Source organism: Branchiostoma floridae, chromosome 5 (assembly GCF_000003815.2).
Source record: "Branchiostoma floridae strain S238N-H82 chromosome 5, Bfl_VNyyK, whole genome shotgun sequence".
Classification (NCBI taxonomy): domain Eukaryota; kingdom Metazoa; phylum Chordata; class Leptocardii; order Amphioxiformes; family Branchiostomatidae; genus Branchiostoma; species Branchiostoma floridae.
In genome coordinates this window covers 17,282,020-17,296,134 of record NC_049983.1, presented here as the reverse complement: position 1 = coordinate 17,296,134, position 14,115 = coordinate 17,282,020, and the positions used below count along the sequence as shown (strand labels likewise).

The 14,115-nt window shown below is 43.4% G+C and overlaps 1 protein-coding gene and 1 non-coding gene across 4 annotated transcripts; both read right to left on the bottom strand.

Annotated features, from left to right (window-relative positions):
- Positions 1 to 338: 338 nt before the first annotated feature.
- Trnag-gcc lies at positions 339 to 409 on the bottom strand. The gene has a single exon. It is a non-coding gene; the product is annotated as a tRNA-Gly (tRNA).
- A 2,447-nt stretch (positions 410 to 2,856) lies between these two features.
- Positions 2,857 to 12,906, bottom strand: LOC118416595 (sodium-dependent lysophosphatidylcholine symporter 1-like). 3 transcript variants are annotated; one of them, XM_035821746.1, is made up of 14 exons: positions 12,804 to 12,906; positions 11,623 to 11,773; positions 11,027 to 11,148; positions 10,591 to 10,717; positions 10,205 to 10,283; positions 9,378 to 9,538; positions 8,625 to 8,715; positions 7,640 to 7,767; positions 7,348 to 7,431; positions 7,046 to 7,129; positions 6,341 to 6,453; positions 5,781 to 5,918; positions 4,809 to 4,982; positions 2,857 to 4,303 (listed from the first exon to the last, which is right to left on the bottom strand). In XM_035821746.1, the coding sequence occupies exons 2-14, from the start codon at positions 11,758 to 11,760 to the stop codon at positions 4,114 to 4,116; spliced, it is 1,629 nt and encodes a 542-aa protein (XP_035677639.1). In that variant the 5' UTR covers positions 11,761 to 11,773; positions 12,804 to 12,906; the 3' UTR covers positions 2,857 to 4,113. The 3 variants fall into 3 exon arrangements, with proteins under 3 accessions (XP_035677639.1, XP_035677641.1, XP_035677640.1); XM_035821748.1 differs by having other exon boundaries at positions 11,623 to 11,768; XM_035821747.1 differs by lacking the exon at positions 12,804 to 12,906 and adding an exon at positions 11,988 to 12,786.
- Positions 12,907 to 14,115: the final 1,209 nt, after the last annotated feature.

Sequence of the window (14,115 nt, the reverse complement as noted above, 5' to 3'; positions counted from 1 at the left end):
TTGGGAGGATAGATAAGACGTCGAAAACAAGCTACGGCACAGAAGAGACCATTTCAATGATCGGTCAATTCAGGCAATGAAAGGTATAACATGTTGACGTATAGTTCTAACAAGTTGACAAGTGCCATTGAGTGCACAATCGGAATGAGTAAATATTTGTTATAGCCCTAGTATATAGCCCTTTACATTAGCTGAGAAACAAGATTTATCACGATGTATCACAACTGCAACCAAGCACCACGGTATCCTGTAATTCCTGTTGATGATAAATACTCCCCAACATCTCCGCCCCAGTGTTGGGAAAAAATGACATTTCATAGACTGGGACAAAATATTATTGCATCGGCCGGGAATCGAACCCGGGCCTCCCGCGTGGCAGGCGAGAATTCTACCACTGAACCACCGATGCTCTTGTATATCGTGCTTGCTGTCAATCCTAACCGTAGTGCTGTTCTGTCTGGAATGGAACATTGTACCCTATGACAACGAGAGATGTACCATGCTTTTGAATCACTTGGATCAAACCATGCTAAATATTACGTTAGATTGTTTTTTCACAATCATTAGGCAGGCGTCATGTTTTTTTTTTTCATCTCAAGAGATGAGATTAGGCCTGGACACAAGATGCTTATTTTTTGTTGTGTGTTCTTACTTTTCTTCTTAACCTACACTCCATTTGTGGTGACGTGACATTTTAGTGAACTATATCTTCTAATTACATGTCCATGATTGTACATGACGTGTACATTATTATAGCGGCAAGGTCAAGTTAGATGTAGGTGAACTGGAAAAAAGACAAGCACAACTGGTATACTGACATTTGCTATTGTTTCGAAAGCCACAACGTTCACTCAGATTGTACAATGTGCAGAATATCTTCATGGTTGTACTGGCCAAACCTATTAAAAAGTCTAAACATTATGTGTCTTTTTGTCGCAGAACAGACAGTTCTTTACACCCGTGCAACAAGGTCAAACCGATGCGTATATCAAAGACAACCTTTCTGTAGATATTGAAAGCAAATCATAAGGCATGATTATTTTCTGGAAAAGTTTCATACGTCCCTTATGTTACAGGAAGAGGTGATGTGAGGGACGGGATGTACTTTAACTTCTTCATAAAAGCAAACAATATACACAGTAGTCTAAATGTAGTTTTTAATCTTTGATAATATTCTTGTACTGTGTTTGCTTTAATGGGTCACGGGCCTGATGTAAATAAATAGATTTAACTAGTTAGTTATGAGTCTTATGACAGTAAATGTTTCAATCTCGTGATTAATCAGAAAAAATAAAGTGTTTAAGTGAATTTATAGTTTCCAGCAGTACGGTCTCCAAACATCACAGAACTTTTCTTTTCGCTATAGATTTTGTATTTAGAGTTTGACAACTTAAAATACCAAGAGATGATACATGTACAAGTACCTAGTCTAGGCATAGGAACGGTTGGAACACATATCGAAGACCGAGGTAAGAGATTTCAGTCGAGATGTTCACTTGTACATATCTTCCCCCGCTCAGATTGACTTCCCTTCAAAGAAAATTGGTCTGCCACAGAAAACTGACAGGCAGCAAGATTACACGACTGCTGTCCGTATAAGGGAACTAGGAATCGTGCCATCTTCAGACTAATCGCCCTTTCAGTTGCCATATTCATATCCCATATCGTGCTTCTGTTGTGTACTGAAAAAGTGGGTCTGTTGTCTGAGAGAGCCGTGAAAATGTACGAGCAGGCACAGCCTGTCCGGGCCTTGGTCGTGGGTCCCGGCAACGTACAAACCAGCGGACCAGCGTCTCAATATCGCCATGTTCGCGAAAGTGTTGCTAGCGGGCGTGTCCGCCACGGCGACGACAACGTCGCAACGGACACCTGTCTAGAATCGCTAGAAACGTCTTCAGACACATATGAAGAGCCCGAGGTGGTACGACTACAGATTGCGAAGCTCTTGTCGCCTGTACAGGACACCGGGGCGCAGCAAACTACGCCGCATGAGGAGGTTGATGCCGCAAACGACACACCGGATCCTGAAGACACGTCTGCGAACAGAACGTATCAGGGTGGACCGAGGGACCACCGAAGTCTCCGCAGTTTCCTTCGGGCCCACTACCGCAGCATGGCCGCCGCCTTTGTTGTGGGGATAGCCCTGGTTACCCTGGGACTCGTCCTGATGGTGTTTGTCAACAAAACATCGCAACTCTCCACCACTGTCGATATCTTGAAACGCAACCTGGCCCACGAGCGAAACCGAACGGCTGTCTTGGGCCAGCGTCTTTTTGATCAGATGAGTAACAACACTTTTGCACCTTGTTCCGAACAAAACAGTAATCGTTTTAATACGTCTTTACCTTGTCCCGAAAAATATACGAAGTGGCGCGGGGTCTGCTACAAGGCGTTCAACAAATTCAAAACATTTTGGGACTCAGACATGGCCTGCCACCATGACAACGTTAACGGTACCCTCGCCATGCCCCGAGACGCCGACACCAACGCCTTCCTAATCTCTCTGAAGTCCTTTATTGGCATCCACACGCCGTTCTGGATCGGCCTGCATGATCAGCGCGAAGAAGGGAGGTTTGAGTGGTTGGATGGCACTGCTCTTTGTCGGTACAATTCGTGGGCTCCGGGACAACCGAACAGTTATCTTGGCATTGAGGATTGTGTTGCAGTCAGCCCAACCATCACCGACAAGTATGTGCCAAACATGTGGTACGACGCTCCATGCCACCGCCGCATGCTCTTTGTCTGCCAAGTCATACTAGGACAAACCTAGGCCACTAGAAACATGATTTTAACGATCCTCATTAACATCTTGCCATCTATAAATAAACATCTTAACGACGAAGTTGACACACGGACTGAGGTACTGCAGTCGCCATACTCGAGGTTCGAATATGCTTCTTTATTCCTTTTATTGTCAATTTTGTTTTCTTCTTCTTGTCATGAACTTCACATCCTCCTAACGCCCGGTCCCCAAACGGCATTAGCCTATGTCGAGTTTTGACATGACTGTGGTCTGTCCCTCTGCGTAGGAGAATGGAACTTCACTGTAGTGGATATTTACCAAATACTGAACTTTGTATGGATCCGCATAAAAGTATGACTGGATCGTCATTGAATCAATAAGAACTAAATATGTGTAATATATGTAAAGCTTTAAACGTGTTGTATCATAATACACAATATAATAACCAAGGGTCTATTGCCAGTTCATTCCTCATCGCACATTAAATTCTGCATACGTTGAGCATTTTTTGCACTGACCCACAATTTAGAAAACGTGTTGTTTACCATTTTGAAAACTACTCTAACCTGTACGCATAGACCTAGACACATACATTTCTACAGGTGTTAGATTTTGCTCTCTATGACTTTTAAAAGGGCGAGTTTCATCCCCCAAGAATTTTCTGTACTAGGCTTAACTCGCTTTTTGGAGTCCCAATCTTAAGCTTGCACTTGTCAGTGTCTTTTTTGCGTTAAAAGTACGGAAATATTTTGGATGGAAAGGCACCCTATAGTTGAAGTGCATTTAATGATACATATTCCTCAACAAAAGTTCCGTTCATGTAATATGACTTCCACATTTACAAAATCTATTTTAGATTTACACCTTTAAATAACTTACACTGATCACAATGTTGATCATTTACAACTTGGAAGAATTATGACAGTTTTGTATTGATTATGCAAATTAAGGAATTGGATTTGCATAATTGGTATTTGTTTATGTTCTCGGAGGTGTCCTCTGAGGTGGAGCCCGCTTTATATGATTATTCTCGGTGTGAAAATATTCTAAATATTCCGCCCTTGATTTACGTTCACAAGTGCATGTAATTAGCTTTACCTCACGGGAGTGGTTCTGACACATTGTAGATTAGGGAACCTACGTCTCACTTACCATTTATAACAAAACGGTATACTGTTGCGGTCCTGATTTGAAACTCGTGAACATTTTAATGAGACCTAGATCTTGTATCCGAATTAATAAAATCGTTCAGTTTCTACTGTAGACGATGATGTGTCCCGAACAAATGTGTGGTCTGTGTGCGTGCATGACTATGTGATCGCCGTGAATGGCTGAGTCAATAGCAAAAGAAATTACTCTTTCTTCACACATCAAATCACCGATTCTCTACAATCAAAAAGTACAGACAAATCTGTTTTTGACGACAAAATGTTGTCTTCCTCTTCCAGCCCTTTTGCAGTTGAACTTAAAATCTCCACTGGTATTAGAGCCTTTTCATTCATATCGGACAGGCTTCCGTTTCGTTTGCTAGCATCATGTTGGAAGGCGTTTGCAAGTTTCCTGTGGAATGCAGGAGAACCACAAACAAATTTTATGTACATGGTCATCTCAATAGAGTACGTACATTAAGTCCCTACGATCTTTAAATAGCAAAATTCAGCTATTCCGTGATTAAACTTTTATTGCATAGTCTTGATATCTCCGATTTTCCTAGTTGACTGTAGATTTTGCTATAGTCTCCCAAACGTGATACAACAAACATTTTTCGCCGTAATGTTGTGGGAATCACTGCACCTTAATTATATAATGCGTAAACATTTCTGCATAAGACTTGTTGCCAGTTACGCACTTCATAGATTTCGTTCTATCATTGCTACACATTGGCACATATATCTTATATTTACTAGTCGATGGCCTGTTGTATGCATGTGACCGAAAGCAGTACCGACCCTCGTACCGAGTAGAAATTTACATTAACAGATGCACAAACTTATAGAAGCTATGCTAATAACCATAAGAAAGAAACATAAGAAAAATTGATAAGGAAGTTTGAAAAAAAACTAACCGTTTTTTGATGGCCTCCATAATTTCCTTTTGCCTTTCCCCTGTGATTGGGTATTGCCATAGAAACACCACGCCCACGACGGTCAGGACTGACGTAAACGCCGACAGCAGAATCCGCATGGCGCTTCCTACGGTGTCAGGCTGAACACAGGATCCTAATTTGTAGCCTGCGATTCTGCAGACGAAAGATGTAGAGGAAATGTAGTCATGGTATCAATCGGCTCTATGATGCAATAAGAACATTCACGGTTCCGAGTGCGCATGTGCAGTAACCGGAATTGTGGGTGATATGTCAAAGGTAAAGGCCCCAAATCACGTTTTACGCTTATGAGCCTTGTCAGTAGTCAATTCGGTAGTATTCGCAGCAGTTTATGAGAAATGTACACCCAAACCTGGACCCTCAAAACCCTTCCGTCACTTTTTTTCAGTGTACTACCCCTATCGCGGAGGAATTGGTATGTCCCAAGCTGTGTACTGTGTACAAGGTGTATTCCATATCACCCGAAGTACCAGCCCGATCGCGGGTTGGATCGCCCGACGGCTGGAGGGTGATCCGACCCGCGGGAGGGCTGAGGCCGAGGGTGATGCGGAATACACCGTGTTGTATTTTATTTATGTCATACCCACCGGAGAAAACCGCTGTTTTGATGCGAAATGCGCCAGAAGTTGAACAAATTTGTTGCCCTCGAAAAAAAACACGTTGCAACAGTAATGTTCCAACGTCCGAATCAGGTACTAGTATTCAATATTTCGATGGCGTCGTACTCGGCCCACTCGAAACAGTTCGATTTATTCGAATGGAGCCCGTGTGATAAGCCCGGGCCGTACGGAAAGTTATCATCCGGTCCGGAACACCCGTATCGAACGTTTTCGCGTCACAGGTATGACATAAAGCTTTGTATCACACGGTCCGGAACAAATGTATGGAACGTTATAACCTAGGTATGACATAAATGTAGATATCGGTACTCACTCCAGCCCGATGGTAGCCATCATCAGTCCCAAGGTGATGCCGAGACTATTTATTGACAGCGTAAGGGCGACGAAGGTGGTGTCCAGTCTTTCCTTGGTCTGGAGATAGCAGCCTTCTATGATGTCTGTCAGCATTAGCCTGTGGGTGGGCATATTGTGATTCTTTAGTTCACGAAGGCACTGATGGGAGGGGGGCGCCAGTCGCCCTATCAGTAGTATTAGATTGGCTTTTATCGGAGAGTTTAAACTTATATACAAATAACTTCTACCAGACTTAATACTTTGGGTGCAGGGAAAATAATTCTGCCAGTGGAGTTCGGCCACAATGGAGTTTCATTGGCCTTCCGGTGGACTGACTCTCCTGGCCAATCGCTCCCCTTTTCAATCCGAATTCTCCGATTCATACCGTCATAGAAAGGCCTGATATATCGATGTAGGCTAACCCGGCGGGGCCATACTGTAGAACTACCGAGGAAGCCGATGTTCAGAGCCGACTTCACAGCCAGGACGGAAATATTAAACTAAAAACATCAGACGTTGTACAAAAATACGATCACTTACCATGGTATGAAGTAGTGTGAACCCAATGAGATGCCGAAGGTTATGACAATAGCATAAACAGCTAAGCTGCCGTTGGGTACAAACTGAAATCCAATGTACAGCGGGATCCCAACCTACAAGCACAGTGAAAACAACCATAATTGTAACTTAGCAGTTTACCTTAGGCATGTTCTAAGACATAGGTTTTGCCTTGGTTTCCAACCCTACAAACAGAAGGAACAATCACGTTGACAGTCACATAAGTAGCATTTTGATTTGATTTATTTTGCACAATTTTTGAAAAAGATAGCATAACGCAATTTAAAGGATGAAAGAACGTGCAGGGGGAGAAAAAAGCACCCAAAGTAGCAAATTATCATACAATTTAACAATTCATATGCTAAAAAAGATTGAATAGATGTAAAATTATATAACCCAAACTATTATACCAATTAACAAAATGGAAGGAAATTATAATACTTCAATAATTGATAACTAAACAAAATAGAGAAATAGAAATATAACATCATAAGAAATGTAACAACTAAAAAAAGCAAGCAAATTGTAGAAATAGAAAAACAGTGAATAGGAGATTAATCAAATGTTGTAATGTAATGTCATAGACATGCGTATTTACAGCTCTGACTATTTCATGATCAACCCACCAACATGGCGTCTGTGACGTCACGAGAAAACATACGATACAATAGTGTTTCAGGACCTTACCAGCTGACAGCATATGTAGGTGGTCTTCTTCCCAAATTTGGACACGATGAAAGCAATCAACGGGATGGCTAGCGCTGATGACGTCTGTAAGACAAAAACGTACATTTGTATTATCAGTTTCATGTGAGAACAAAATTCTCCTCAAACGTGGAAAATATATGAAATCATTGGAAAATGGTTGTTTCTATCATGCGATAGATTGTGAAAACGTAGTAATGCTGTACATCAGCACAGTAGAGAGTCTACAAAAAAACTTGTCACATTGCCAAGCAACACAATCACCAGTATGCATTGTTTCTTACCATGACTGCTAAAATGACGTTCTCTATCTGGTCTTCCAAGTCCAGACTGTATTGTGCATACAGGGCCACTGCGCCATGCCCTATCTGTAAAAAAAGACAAGGTAGAGCAAAATGCAAAATGACCAATGCCCGGAAATAGTGTCGAGTTGCTCATTGTGTTAAATGTTAACAGTTGACTTTTCCGCCGGATATTGATGGATAAAAATATGTTCCATTGCAACAGTTAGCTTTGAATCACTGTCGCACTACGTATAAACTATTGGTAGATTTGACTTCTCCATGCCATACTCACTGACGCACTTGTTTGGACACAGAAATATGTCACAAGATAAAACACGTAGGGGCGGAACGTTAGCACAGTCTTCAAAGTCCTCAGTTGGAATTGCCCGGCACGCTCGCCACCAGATATCCTAGAAATATCTGGAACGATCAAAATTTGGGAAAAAAATGTTTAGGCATATTTTGGGTGTATAGAAGGAAAGTTGTTCTATAAGAAGTGAATATCGCACTGAATCTCGCTCGTCCTATCATTAATAGCGACGTGTAGGCTACCAGCCAATCATATCGGTGCCTATAGACAAGTAGCAACCTCCAATATCAGGAAGGGGGTTATCTGATTGGCTGATCAGCGATAGCGCATGAGATTACTTCAGACCAGACCCAATGCTTTTGTGTATCAGAGTAGCTGGGTGTGTCAGCCAAGCAGCGATCTGGCGTACTAGCCTGCGATCTGTGTACGTCTCGAATGCATAGAGCTAAGGGCACAACCCGCTGTACGTGCAAATACATGCTGTCTACGTGCCAAATCGTCGGCAATCTTTTGGGATCCGTTAGTGGTAAGTACCGCCTCCGTGCGAACTCGGATTTTGGAGTGCGCAGACAATGTGCCGTACAATGCTACGTGCAGGTAAAATTTTGTGTGCCACCGGCATGCGGATTCGACCCCCGTAGGCGTACGTGCCAGTACGGGCCTCGCGCCTGCCCTGTACAGCCAGAACGTTTTCAGAAATACGTGGCGGACGCGGCCTCCCAAAAAATCGTACGGACAAATTGCGCGTATGACGGGTTGTGCCTTTAGCTTTATCGCTGGCTAGCCGGAAGCCAATCACACCATCACCCACGGTCAAGAGACAACGTGATTGGCTGTTAACTTTCTCTTGAACAATGCGATTGGTGTCTGATTGGCTGACGGCTGACCAGCGCTAACGCGACGAGAAGGCTGGATAGCAGACCCATGGGTCTGGAATACTCGTAAACGGATGGCAGAGACGTGCTACCTTTTCTCTCGGTTGTTCCAAAGGCAGTCGCTATCAAGCCGATGAGTACTAGAAGGCACACAGCTGCCGCAGAGATCATGTAGCCGTTTTTCTGTAGAAATCGGGACATGGAGTTATGAAAACTGTACCGGGTTAGGCTAACGTCACATTTCCACAAAGGGGCCCGGCCGGGCAGTTTCGGCGAACGAAAAGTACGATGCAAAACGTACCAAAAAATAATTCAACAGCATGCCTTGTGCATATTCATTGGCATAAACTTTAATATTTCGTTTCCGCAAACAGACCGGCCGGGACCCGGGTTGGAAATGTGACGTAGGCCTTGGGCTTAGGTCACATTTCCAAACTGGGGCCCGACCGTGCAGCTTTCGGGAGGGAAAGGAATGACATAAAAGACACCAAAATACACAAAATGTCAACATAAGATTCATAGGCATAATTTGTATGTATTTCTAGGTATACGTTTTAATTTTTCGTTTCTTTAAACATCCCGGCCGGGCCCCGGTTTGGATATGTGACTTAAGCCTTACAGGGGCTTAGGCCATGTTGATTTCATTATTATATGGTTGGCATCAGCGCTTGCATCAGTTTTCATCCGTTTAAAAAAAACAACTTATGACCATACTGTGAATCGTATGAAATCTAAGTGGTCGGAATTCCGATAAACTCACATCAACACGGCCTTTACGTGTGGTAGCAACGCCATGCTAGTTAGGGCTGACATAAGTTAATGTTTTTGTAAGTGCATGCACTCACCGTCATCGCCAAAGATGCGTCGTCCATAGAACTGTTGGTGTTGTTGGCGCCGTAGGTGGCGTTGTTGTCACAGGCGTCAAAGTCAGAACGTCTATATGATGCCAAGATCTGCCCATGCAATGCCATCCCCCCAACAGTGCCCCCAACCATGACAAGGGACCCTGAAACGGAGAAAGTTGTTCTTAATACCTTGATATCTAGAACATTTCAAACTAGGATAGAAAATATCTTACGCCCATGCCATCCTCCCAGATCACACCTACGTTATCAAACTTTGAATCACGGGCGGCAGCCGAACGGCGAATGGTAGTAGGTAGTCCACATATTTTTAACGAGAGTCTTTAAACTGCAAGGCCATTAGACAACTTCAAGGCGATGAAGTAAGACGTTGGAAATAATTGTACACGGAGATAGCGGTGGACATTTGTTTTGAAGGCTGACAAGTTAAAGACAGGAGGAAATTTCTGTAAATTTCTTCTGTAAATTTCTTCGGATACACAGACTATTGCCACTTGACACGGCAAATCAGAATCGCTCGCTGTGTGATTTCAACATTCTGTGCTCCAAACATCTCGACCCTATATAATGACTTAACTGTGATAGTAGATAATGTTTGACTTCATGTGATCCCGAACTACATTGCTACCTACTTGCACATGTACATGAGTGACATTAGAGGAAGAAGTTTCAGATGACCGACTGCCTGTCGTTTCTGAGCGCTATCTGCCACAATTTTGCAATCAATGACGTTTTACCGCCGTGATCTATCAGAGGGAGAAACCAGAACAGGGAAAACCTTGATCCGTAAGACATTTGTTGCTACTCACTGTACAGAACGGCCGAGTCTCTGTCGGAGTTATCATCGCTCAGAAACATCAAATATGTTCGGTGGGAAATTGAAAAACCCTGAAAAAAGTCAACATCTTTGTCAACATGATCTAGCATCGGTTAGATTGACATCACCGTAAATGCAAGTTTTTAAGTGAATAGCTTTCAAAACTGAGGGACAGGCGACGATGCTTACAATACTTTTAGTTTTGAAAAATGTTTTGTACGTATTTGCAATATAATAACCAAAGTGCAATGTTGACATACAATTAACTACATTGACATTTAACATCTTTGAGCCTATCATATTGAGCCTATCATTGAGCATTTCAGATTTGCATGATGATTTCTTAACCAGTGGTTACTCGTATTTCGCGGGACTTACCGACATGGCGATCTTCATCACAGTGTACAGCAGAATGTACCAGGCCAGCTTTCCGTCCGTTCCAACATCCGGGACATACCAGATCAACGCGTTCATGACAGCGATGATCAGTTGTGATACCATGATCCTAGATATGATCAAGGAGATCAGAAACTTTTAGAGTTGTACTGAAACCTTTTTTTATGGCATGTCCACATGCAGTAAGAAATTTGCTTCAACGAGTTGTTTGAGAAAAACAATGCATTCATCAGCTCTACAAATAGAATACGCAAATATGACATTCCTGTCATTTCACAGACCAAGAAATTACAATTGCAGATGATCTATGTAAAATCTCATCTGTACGTTACCATTCATGGTTAGCCCTTGGCAACAGCCTATGGCTAGTTGGGCAACCCTGGCTGTTTGTAAACGGCTGAACAAATAAATACGTTACCATGGTTTCGCTTTTCCCCATCGTGTGTTTGTCCTGTCAATCAACGGGCCCAAGATGAAGTTACAGAAGACGTCTACTGCCCTGCTGCCGAAAATGATGGATGTTGCAAACAAAGGGGGCATCTACAAGAATATACAAAACAACACACGTGTAAGTGTGAATAAGCCAGCTCACAGTTCTGAGTGTGAATGCGCATGCGTGATGCATGGTGGTCGAAGGTCAAAGGTGAAGGCCCCAAACTTGTTAACAGGTCTTGTCCAGACACGCTGGTTAGGCTTAGGTCACATTTCCAAACCGGGGCCCGGCCGGGATGTTTCAAGAAACGAAATATTAAAATGTATAGCTAGAAATATATACATATGATGCCCATGAATTTTATTTCGACATTTTGTATATTTTGATGTCTTTTATGTCCTTCTTTTCGCTCCCGAAAGCTGCCCGGCCGGGCCCCGGTTTGGAAATGTGAACTAAGCCTTAGGAGTAAGGTAAATTTTTGATAGTTCAGGTGGGATTTTGACACCTTTAACTATCTTGGTGTACATTTCAAGATGACAAGAAGAAAAATATAAACGGCATATTGAAGTATGACAGTTTACCTGAGCCACCTGTACCAGGAAGGTACTAGTGTAGGCCCCGAGTACGGCCCACGTGATCTCAATACCGGCACCTCCAATCCCGTAACACAGCTTCGCCACGACAGACAGGGGTTTCCTTATACTGCTCAGATCGGTCATGGTTCAGGCTTCCCTTGGAGCAGAGAACAAGGAAACAATGTATTAAGGCTCTGCATATACTATGCAACATTTTCATCTGGCACATAAACACATCTGCAACGTAACACAGAGAAGCCTGCCTTCCTGCGCACGTTTGGACGAAAGTTTCAGATATCTTTCGTGATTAAATGTCAGTCAGAAAAGCAAGTTTTAGGTTTCCAATAATGTCTGTTGACCCAAATGTGTACCTGTGCAAACATCATTGTGGGCGGGGTGCGTTGCAGCGGTGGTGTGTACCGGGAGTCAGGACAACCGCAGTCTCCCAGGTCAGCTTTACTACTCTGGTAGCTGATGATACTAACGTTGATCTTATGCTATCGTAATATCTGCTGTGAGATTATATATTACGTGTGCCTCTGTTACTCGAGTAGTGCAAACCCCTGTTTTCTTTGCTTAGCTAGCACTACAGAAGCTCATCACGAAAGAAGTGTCTGTTTTCTTGGTTTAAATTCACTGTGGCTTGAATCAAAGGTAAACACTTTCAAGGTTGCAGTCTATGTATTTTATGTATTTCAAGCAATAGCAACCCGCCCAACAGCCGATCCAGCCGGCGAGGGGCCAGTTACAGCCGTGTTCAGACTTCCCAAGTTTCAAACTGTGGTGTGTGCCTATTCAGGAAACAAAGGGGACAAGATAAAAAGGTTGATATCGGTTACGTGTGGTGCGGGTCAAAGGTCATCAACTCAACCAAAAAGTAGGTCATGACATTACAGAGGTCACCAGTTCAGTGAGCTACTATGTGATCATTTGTTACCGTTTGAGCTTCAGAAACTATCTAGAATTCAGCCAATCGCTTGTGATGTCAGGCCACTGCGTGATTTCCTCAACACAAATGACATTTTTCCTTGGTTTTATCCAAAGAATCGAATGCGACGGCTCTTATTTGCAGTTGATGCAACCGTTCTATAACGGTGAATACTCTCCAAAACGGAGAAATTTACAAACAACACAGTGCCACATAGACCATTGAACTGTATACGAGGAGAACGGCTAAAGGTACATACCTGTCTGAATAGGGAATCTGGCAAGAAGTAAATATTGATCACTAGCAGGTGTTGTTCTCTGTGCGTCAGGTACATCCCGATGGAACTAATAACCCGCGGCTATTTGTTTGCGCATGCGGATTGTCTGTTTATTGACATGTCCTTGGGGGCGAACCAGAAATGCTTTCGGGTGGAGGCGGCAGGGATAGGAGGCCATGGAGTTTGGGGAATCACGATAAAAAGTAATCTCCAAGCAGATCCTACGGTAGTATAAGATAGTATCAAAAGCAGGCAGAGGAGTGAAGCCGGCTACCGGGAGAAGCACACTCAGTACTAGACCGGCTTTACTCCTCTGCCTGCTTTTGATACTACTATCTTATGCTACCATAGGATCTGCTTGGAGATTTATGTAAAAAGATATTGAGATGTATACCTTGCCCCTGTAGTACTTATAGTACAGCTTCTCCTTTTGTTCGTTTTTCTTTCCATTTTCTCAGTACCATAGTGGCAGGCATGGTATCCCGGCCGGTAGCATACATGGCATACTCGCACCCGTAGCACGGCACAATTTCCGTATGCCAAGTTCAAGACCACTTCGTTAGCCAATCGAAAGTCCGGAAAAAGCCGCGCCTCTCCAGACGTTATCATTACATTGATCCATCAATACTCTCTCGTGGTGAAGGTATCTAGTTTTTGGCGACGCCTCAGTGGTGGAGACTTTTCTACTGTAACAGCATTATAATCGTTCCAAAAAGGGCGAGTAGAAAAAGTCTCCTGTCTCCCAACAGGATTCGAATCTGAGTCTGGGTTGAAACCCAACGCCACAACCGCTAGGCTAAAAGGCCCGGACCCGTCGACTGGTCAGTTGTTGGTGGTGCATGAACCCCACTGTATCTCTTAAGTTGCAGGAATGTATTCCCTAGGAATTGGTTTTGAGGTAGCCTTCGGGAGCAATACATGCATTTGAAAAAGGAAGACTAAAGACCTTACACTGGTTGTCAGAGAACAGCGCTCGCGGCTACGATTCTGCCCCTAGCAACATCCCCCGTAAATGGAATTAGCCGGCCCGGGGAGATACGCCGTCGCGTAGAAGGCGTAATTCCCTTAGCCGGCTAAGTTGTACTCTGATATCCAGGGTAAAAGACCTTTGCTGATTGAGGAGGATTCCAGACACCATTAGGACAACTTTGTTTGAAAAGGGCTTCCTCCGAAACTTCTCGGTCTGAGGACTTGTTCTTATCTGGGTGTCGTCTTGTTTCGTGTACTTGTTTCCGTCTTGTGTTCTTGTGTCTAGTGTTCCATGCTCGCCCTAGTCTCTACCAGACTCCGGCCG

What these genes read in the sequence shown, in the direction of transcription:
- LOC118416595 (XM_035821746.1), bottom strand. Translation starts at nt 11,760, where the DNA reads ATGACCGATCTGAGCAGTATAAGGAAACCCCTGTCTGTCGTGGCGAAG. An exon ending in TCACACTACTTCATACCATG is followed by an intron (nt 5,919 to 6,340) that starts GTAAGTGATCGT and finishes GCCCACCCACAG; the next exon opens with GCTAATGCTGACAGACATCA. An exon ending in ATGGAGGCCATCAAAAAACG is followed by an intron (nt 4,304 to 4,808) that starts GTTAGTTTTTTT and finishes TGCATTCCACAG; the next exon opens with GAAACTTGCAAACGCCTTCC.